This window comes from Sinocyclocheilus anshuiensis, unplaced genomic scaffold, assembly GCF_001515605.1.
Source record: "Sinocyclocheilus anshuiensis isolate Anshui unplaced genomic scaffold, SAMN03320099.WGS_v1.1 scaffold10, whole genome shotgun sequence".
In the NCBI taxonomy this organism is placed as follows: domain Eukaryota; kingdom Metazoa; phylum Chordata; class Actinopteri; order Cypriniformes; family Cyprinidae; genus Sinocyclocheilus; species Sinocyclocheilus anshuiensis.
This window is the reverse complement of record NW_015546018.1, coordinates 1-8,987: the sequence shown is the minus strand read 5'-3', so window position 1 is coordinate 8,987 and position 8,987 is coordinate 1. Positions and strand designations below refer to the sequence as shown.

Genomic DNA, 8,987 nt, shown 5'->3' with positions numbered 1-8,987 from the left:
TACTCACTTCTGTGAGATACTGTATATATATATATATATATATATATATATATATATATACATACAACAGTTCATTCTGGTTCTCAAATCTGATTGGTTGAGAACCGTGAGATATTGTACTGGTATCGCTACAGGAACGCCCTTTCACAATTTTGTATCACTCCGCTTGTTCTAGCCGGGTCTATGTTTTTTTTATTTTTTTTATTTTTAATTCACTGAGCTAATCGTAGAGTATGTTAGTTAATATAAGAAGAAACAAACATTTTTTTATTAATATTTCATTTGATATTAACTACGAAAGCTCAACAGACGATGAATATGCAGGGGAATCACTAACAGGCCAAATAGCAAGAAGTCCAGCCATTACACCTGCAGATTTGGACAATTTAGAAAAAACCCGACATGAAAATAACACGGTGCGGCAAACAGTGTGGGCTGTGAACTGTTTTAAATCATGGTTATCCGAAAAACAGCTCAATATCGACTTCAAACACATCGAGAAATCACAAATGAGCGCAGTTTTGCTCGATTTCTATGGCTCCATTAGGACCAGTAAAGGAGATGTAGCTATGGTATCAGCAGTTAGCCTACTTGAGTCTTCGATCGGCGCTGAATCGCCACATTAATGAACCTCCTCTTAGCCGTGCGTGGAATTTAATGCAAGACCCTGAGTCCGCCAACAACGTTTTTAAAGGAGTTGTCAAACAGATCCGACGATCCGGTACAGACAGATCACACTACCCTCCGATTTCATCTGAAGACCAGCAAATACTGAAGCGATCTGCTGCACTTGACCCTGGCAACCCGAAAGGTTTATTAAACAAGGTGTGGTATGACATTCAGTTACACTTTGCACGAAGAGGGAAGGAGGGCAATCGACATCTTATGCCAGACTCGTTTGAACTAAAGAGAGACGAAAATGGTACGAAATATGCCACGTTGACATTTAATGAGGAAACGAAAAACCACAAAAACCCACCGGAGGTCGACAGGGAAAATCGGAGGGGCGCTATGTTTGAAGAGTAACCCCATGTGCCCAGTTTCTTCGCTAGAGAAATATCTCAGCAAACTCCCATCTGACGCAAAAGCATCTATCTGCACCCTAAGAGGAAATTTGAAGCTAACGACCAGATATGGTATAGTCCTTTGGACATTAATCAGCTGTCACAAATGCTCCCGAGAATGTGCGAAGAAGCTGGGACGCGATCGTCCTACACGAACCACAGCATCAGGGCCACTGCAATCCAAAAATTGTCTGATGCAGGGCTCCAAGCGAGAGAAATTGTAGCCGTCAGCGGACACGGGTATGTTTCTGATTTGTTTAACCCATACAGTGGAAATGAAATGATGCAAAATACGCGTTCTAATTTAAAAGGGTTTTTTTTTTTTTTTTAGGTCAGAAAGCTCACTGAAATCCTACTGGAGACCATCACTAAACAACAGAAAACGCTGGAGTGCAGTACTAGCATCAGAGCAAACGGAAACCATACCAGAAAAACAACAAAGAACAACAAAGACTTTATCTCCGATTAACTATTTAGCGGGATGTATACGGCAACGTACAAATAAATGTGAACAGTGGTTCCGAGAACCATCACTCGCTGTAAATCAGAAATGTAATAGATTTTGAGCAAATTGTAATTGTTTAATGATAAACAAAAATACATAAATAATATATTTTATGATATGCTTATGACATTTTTTGTTGTAAAATAAAATAAACCTGACTTTGAGATAAAAAAAAAAAACTTAGGAACAAAAAATATATAAATATATTTTATGTTATGAAATGCTGATTACTTTTTTGAGGGAAAAATATCAGTTGTTTAACTTATTAACTAGCCTTTTGTATAAATGTTAATGTTGCGTAAGATGCTGGAAATGTACTTATTTCCCAGCTAACAAAAAAAGGTCCCCAGGACGTCCCCTAAATGGCCTCTGCGAACGTCCCACGGACGTCAGCGTGTAGGGTCCCCTTTTACGTCGAGCGGACGTTCGAGAAGACCACACATACATACACATATATATATATATATATATATATATATATATACACACACATACAGTATTTGGTTATCCATGGAAGGACAGATAAGTCACCTTAAATTATTTGATTGGTGTGTCAGGCATTTTCAACCACATAACAATGGGGTTATGTTGTGTATGAAACACACAAATAATGTTTAATCTACTGCCTCCAAATCATTTACCTTATTTTTTTTATTATGGAAAAAGATATGAAAATGTACATCTTCAGGAGAATATAATATATACATAAAATGTTCCAAGTAACAAACAAGGCTAAAACATGAGAAAATTGCTGTTTGTGTACTGAACTCATCTGCACAGTGAAAACAGCACCTACTACGGTCAAAGAACAATGGTCAGTGTTCAGATTGCGTTAACCTGTAATGCTGCCTGAAGGGGACCATTTGGTGACTTTGCTGTACTAGAGGTTGTTAATTTGGAGAACATCATAGCCAAATTGTGTGAAATGGATTAGGGTAACAGATTCTGGTAACCTGTTATGCTGCGTTGTCAGATTTGGTGACCCTCCTGCATGTCCATTACTGTTCATATCAGACCAAAATGCTTACTAGGCCATAAAATAGAGGAGGTTAGACATGATCAGAGCGAATTTTGAGACTATTATAGTCATTCTGTGTCAGATGGAGGATGGAGGGTAAGATTTCGGGAACCCATTATGCTGCTTTGTTAGATTTGGTGACCCTGCTATATGTCCATTAGGACACTGTACAAATCAAAACAAACTTTTTTAATTATAAATTTTTTTTATAATTGTGTTTTATATATATATATATATATATATATATAAAAAAAAACGCAATAGCACTTGGAAAGCTTGTCTAGTAATCATGTTTCTTGAAAAACCTGTTTTGTATAGTTCAATCGTGAGCCAGTAGTCACAGACACTATTTGCGAACCCAACTCGCCTATGTGGTCGAGTTAAAGCTAAACAGTGACAACAGCACCTACTACGGTAACAGAATACGATGGTTACAGAATTTGGTGTAACACCGCATTTCAGCTGGAATCGGCCCGACTGTGCTTGCTTTCTGGATACCAAGGTGTGGAGATCCGGGCTGGAGCAAGTCTTTTTCTGCCCATGTCTTTAGCCCCTCTGTGTCAAACTGCTCTTCCTTTACGGGACTGAATGAGCACGTATGGAGCGATGGCCAGGGTTGAAGAGATGCTTGCAAGTCATCTCTCCCCTAACCCAGCAGGCATTTCAACGTTGATTCACCGTCGGGTACCATGGTTGAATCAACGTTGGATTAAGTTTCGATATTGCAAATTGGATCAACGTTGATATTGTGATGTTGTTTCACCGTCGTACCTTCAGCATGGGTGAATACACAACTAGGCCTATACGTTCAATTAGAACCTAGTTTGCATTTAGATCAACGCTGTACATTCATAAAGTTTCAAAATCAAATGACTGGCAGCAATGGCTTCACAATCAACTTCAATAAACTACTACATGCTCAATTTTGTAAAACGGTTTTATTTTGGAAACATGCTGTATAAAACGGATAAAAATAACCCCAAACTTTAGCTTGCAGTGTTTGGATGTATTGTTAAAAACCATGTAGAAGAACAATCCAAATACAATAAAGACTCAAAAAAAAAAAAAAAAAGTTTTTGTAAAATAACATGCATATTTTGCACTGCACTTGCAAGAGAAACCTTAGTACTTTTTTTGACTGAAAACATTTGATCTTTTATTTTGGTGAAAACCTATAGTTTCCATGAAAACATGTTTTACTAATGTGTCTCGTTACAAGATATTTGCACATTTGTGCAGTGAAAATGTTGAACAGTTTGAGAATGGAACCTGCAACAGAAACCGTGTCAGTGGTAAAGGGGTATAGGAGCATGTAACCACCCGTCTTGATTTTTGTCGACAGCCAGAGGTGGCACTAAATTTGACAGAGACAGTCACCTTAATTCTTTACACAGGAAAAACCCTGCCTTGAATGAAATGCATTTAATATTTTAAGTAGAAATGTTACTTCAAATTCTGAAAAAAAAAATGTTAGAACCAACAGCCTTGTGCATATAGCGTGGTTGTGTTTCGGGTGATCCTTGAAAGAGTCCCAGCTCTAGGTCCTTTCTGATGCCGTCCCTTCTCTCTCTCCCACTTGTGCGCGTTCTGTACTGTCCTGTATAAATAAAAACAAAAACACCAAAAATAAATCCTCATAAAATATCAACTTTGATACTGTGAAATATCTTTAACTGAAAACTGAATGCAAAACAAATCACATACAATATTTTCACTTTACAGTTCAATAACAGTGGGGTTGGAAACAAAGTGCACAACACTATTCATTAAACACTTATTTAATGTATTCAGATTAAAGTTTACAATATTAACAAATTATTCACAAGCAGTTTTTTCAGAGCCCCCAGTTACACTGTTTTAATCAGAATTCTAACTATACAGTGTATTTAGTAAAACAAGTTAAATCAAATTAAGTACATTTTTATTAAACTAAGTAAAATCAAAACCTATCACAAAAGGTCAATGAATCTCTACCAGAAGTGACAGTGCAATGAAGCAGATGAACAAGTCCTTACCAATAATAAGCTGGATCCTTGATGACTCTACAAGGGGAAAGAAGAAATGGTTTACGGAGTTCTTAAAAAGCAGTATTTCTTTTTATACCATTCCTTTAAACCAGTGGTGCTCAAACTTTTTATACCAAGTACCACTTCAGAAAATATTTGGCTCTCCCAGTACCACCATAATGACCGACATTCGATTTCAGTAGCGTAGTAGGCCTAAATATTCAGCTACAGCTCTGCACAGTTCAAAAACGAGGCAGTTTTAAAATCACATACAATATTTTCACTTTACAGTTCAATAACAGTGGGGTTGGAAACAAAGTGCACAACACTATTCATTAAACACTTAAATGCATTCAGATGAAAGTTTACAATATTAACAAATTATTCACAAGCAGAGCCCCCAGTTACACGTTTTAATCAGAACCCTAACTATACAGTGTATTTAGTAAAATAAGTCAAATCAAATTAAGTACATTTTTATTAAACTAAGTAAAATCAAAACCTATCACAAAAGGTCAATGAATCTCTACCAGAAGTGACAGTGCAATGAAGCAGATGAACAAGTCCTTACCAATAATAAGCTGGATCCTTGATGACTCTACAAGGGGAAAGAAGAAATGGTTTACGGAGTTCTTAAAAAGCAGTATTTCTTTTTATACCATTCCTTTAAACCAGTGGTGCTCAAACTTTTTATACCAAGTACCACTTCAGAAAATATTTGGCTCTCCCAGTACCACCATAATGACCGACATTCGATTTCAGTAGCGTAGTAGGCCTAAATATTCAGCTACAGCTCTGCACAGTTCAAAAACGAGGCAGTTTTATTCCTAAGAATATTTATTGTTGTCAGTCACTTTAACATTGTAAATACACAGTTTGAACATTAACACTGCACCGTTCTTAGATAGAAAAAAAAAATTAAATAATGATTAATTAAAGTGTTGTACCAAAAGTAAAAAAAATAAAATAAACTGTACTCAAATAAAGATTAAATTACAATGTTAATTAACATTCATTTATATTTAATTTAGTGATACATCTGCGTACCACTAGAGGGAGCCTGAGTAGCACTAGTGCTACTCGTACCACATTTTGAGAACCACACTGGCTTTAAACAATTTTAATTCATTTAAATTGTACCGACATTCGCGATTACATATTCTGAAAAAAAACGAACAGAGTATGTTATCTTTGAGACTATTATACGATTAAAAATAACACCTAATGCATGGCATTCACATCAGAAAAATGTGAAAAATCTCACTTTTTGAAAGGTAAAGAGCCTTTTTCTTACCTGATTTTGTCCGTATGTTTGCAGGACCTCACAGATCACATCTGACCCTTCCTGTGTTCACATTTCAGTTTTTGTTCTCTGTTGACGTGTCACGACTCAAATTCGTTCAAAATAAAAAATAAAAAAAATTAACAGGCAAATATAAAATAATTAAAGACCGACCGAACAGTAGTGATGTTACGTTCGTGAACGAATCGTTCTTTTTGAACTAATCTTTTAGGTGAACGAATCGTTCACGTAATCCATTGACTCATATTTCTCGTTCGCTGATATTCCTCCCTCCATAGCAGCGCGGCGCTATTAGCAGCGCATCCGCAGATCAGTGAACCGGGTAGCTGTCAAAGACATCCGGTCAAAGAATGACTAAACCTCGAGCCAATAGCCTTCGAGTATGACATGTGACGGCGCACGTGATTTGTTGAATGTAGTGAACGAATACGCCCATCACTGAACAAGATCTTCTCGTTAGTGAACGAAATGACTGAACTGGTACATGTCGTTCATGAACGAGTTGAACGAACTGGTACATCTCGTTCAGTGTTGCCAAGTCCACGGTTTTCCTGCAGAATTGGGCAACTTTAACACTGTTGCCGCTGGGTTGTTTTTCATGTCCGCGGGTTGAAGCGCCCAATAACATGATATTCAGCCCCTGAAATGCGAATTTTACAGGAGGAACCCTGCCGAAAGTGTATTTTACTGCCCAGAACGCGATTTTTACCGGGGAACCCCCCTTGAAATGCGATTGGGCTAGTTTTGAGTAGCAATTGGGCGGGTTTTGTGAAAACCTGGCAACCCTGATCTCGTTTGTGAATGAAATGACTGAACTGGTACATGTCATTCGTGAACGAAATGAACGAGAGTGTACTGGGTCAGTCGGCCATTTAGCATGTCAATCTCAATCAGCAATCAGCAGAAAGCGGAAGCAAAGCTTATATATTCATATTTAGCATACAGAACATAACTCCACGTTTAATCCCCGATTTATGAATGTGTAAATGTCTGACCAAACAATTAAAATGTTAATTATGCAAGAAAACCTGTGCTTTGGTCATCTGGACAATTTATTTAGACTATTTAATGAGTAGATTATGCACACATTTTAATAAAGCCAAATCAGTTTTTTTGCAAGCGGCAACCTTCCGGTCTCTCTCGTGAAACCAACACGGAAGTGACTAAAACTGCAAATCATCAACTGACCGCTTACAGGCTGGCTCCAAAAGGGAGTCCGTCCCATAGCAGCTCACAGTCAGCCGGCTCACTCAGAAAGATGATAATGGTCATTTTCAAATTTAGAAAGATGAGAAAGTTTCATTGGCCAGTTTCCTGGATGACAGCCAGATTAACCAATCATGATCAAAGCAATAAGGTAAAATGACCAATAGGAATTGTTTCAGCGTGGTAACGCAGCAAAATGTATTTACTTTTATTGTTGTTGATAATATTTTAACATGCCTTTAGATTTTAGAATTGGTTTCATGATCAAAATACTGTAAAATGCTAATGAAATAATAATGATCTTAAATAATTGAATTTAAAATGGCAGAAATGTCTTTTGTATGCTGTTGAAGACATTAAATTGATTCAACATGCAGACCTTGTTAAAAAAAAAAATCAACGTTGATTTACAAGTGTGTTAACCTTTTTCAACCATTTAGCATTAATTGTTTCAACGTTGAAACAACAACTGTCATTAATTCAACCATATTTCAACGGTGAAGGTCGGTCATGTGCCGGCTGGGAGCACACAGACCATGTTTTAATAGTAAAGGATGAACCAATATAGAAACATGCGTTTTATCATTTAGAAATACCTACAAATTGTAGCTTTTTTCAGAGCAATGGAGTCTAATTAGATTACATGATTTATGTGTTAATGAAGTATTCTCATCATAATTTGCTGACAGGTTCAGGACAAATAAAGTTTCTATTTTATCAATAACAAAGACGAAGTTTACCATTACCAACAGCAAGTAAATTTTATTGCCGCTTGAATGTTAAAAAGCCCCAAACTGCACTCGTCACAAGCTCTACATGCAGGTCTTTGCAGTTACTTTAAGGAAGTTTAACCATGGCTGGCTCCAGACCGTTATTTTGCACTGAATGACCTTGAAGGAAAAGATATTTAAAAAAAAAAACAACATGGAACACTTTTAACATGGAAATCGAGAAATGTAAACAGATAATCACAATATTGTAAAGTAGACACAGTGCGTCTTACCCGTGCAACTTTGGGATCCTTATGAATGGCACAAAGGGTCTCAACTCCACCCTTTTTGCAGTTGGTTCTGCCCAACTTCACAGTGAAGATGTAGTTCATGCCAGCGACAACCTGGAGTGTCAACCAGAAACATGTTCAGACATAGTTGGGCCAACCCAGAGTATAAAAAAAACCTGTATAGGTCCCAATTAAAAAAAAAATAAATAAAAAAAATAATTCAAGTTAAGGCCAGCCACCACTGTTACGAAGTCATGCTGGAGAAAGCTGGCTCTCTCTCTCTCTTTCCAAGTTTCAATATTTATTGAACCTGTCTAGCAAATCACACCTGAACAATCCTTTACTCTTACCTTATATAAAATTATTACGTAGCATATAATATAAATAGCTTTCAAGTTGAGGCAAACGGTTCTGTTGTTCTCTTTGTACAACTGGGAACAATTTTATGGTTCTGAGATTTCACAATTCTGAACAAATCTTTACATGTCATCATTCAGTCACCATGACAGCGTTCTAGGAGGAACTTTATCACTGGGTTTGATTCAGCGACGTTCCCAGTTTAAATTATTACAAACCGAATAAACGTTTAAAGTACTTACTTGTTGTTGGACCTTGATGACCTTGGAAACCTTACGCACAAACTCATCGTTGCTTTGTCTGTTGTACTGGGCCACTGCGAACCGTAACGCCTTCTGAACATCTTCATCGTTAATGTTTGCATCTACAGGGCCTCCAGGAACCCCAGCACTCGCCACGGCCAAAGTCACGACCAAAAACGACACAATCATCTTACAACACATGCTTGAATGGGATTAACTGGCTCGCCCTGTCTTGATTCTGCCTTGCTCCTTGTTATAGCGACAAGCAAACTGCAAACAATTCTGT

At 37.3% G+C, this 8,987-nt stretch overlaps 1 protein-coding gene, 1 long non-coding RNA gene and 1 pseudogene across 2 annotated transcripts; 1 reads left to right on the top strand and 2 right to left on the bottom strand.

Annotated features, from left to right (window-relative positions):
• Window positions 1-3,175, top strand: part of LOC107698536 (uncharacterized) — a 3,441-nt pseudogene extending 266 nt beyond the window's left edge.
• A 555-nt stretch (window positions 3,176-3,730) lies between these two features.
• On the bottom strand, window positions 3,731-6,192 carry LOC107698538 (uncharacterized). Its single transcript, XR_001635358.1, has 3 exons — window positions 5,888-6,192; window positions 5,165-5,191; window positions 3,731-4,184 (listed from the first exon to the last, which is right to left on the bottom strand). It is a non-coding gene; the product is annotated as an uncharacterized LOC107698538 (long non-coding RNA).
• Window positions 6,193-7,837: 1,645 nt separating this feature from the next.
• LOC107698537 (cystatin-like) lies at window positions 7,838-8,973 on the bottom strand. Its single transcript, XM_016499567.1, has 3 exons — window positions 8,702-8,973; window positions 8,106-8,216; window positions 7,838-7,992 (listed from the first exon to the last, which is right to left on the bottom strand). Exons 1-3 carry the CDS (start codon window positions 8,900-8,902, stop codon window positions 7,915-7,917), a joined length of 390 nt encoding a protein of 129 aa, XP_016355053.1. The 5' UTR covers window positions 8,903-8,973; the 3' UTR covers window positions 7,838-7,914.
• Between the last annotated feature and the right edge of the window lie 14 nt (window positions 8,974-8,987).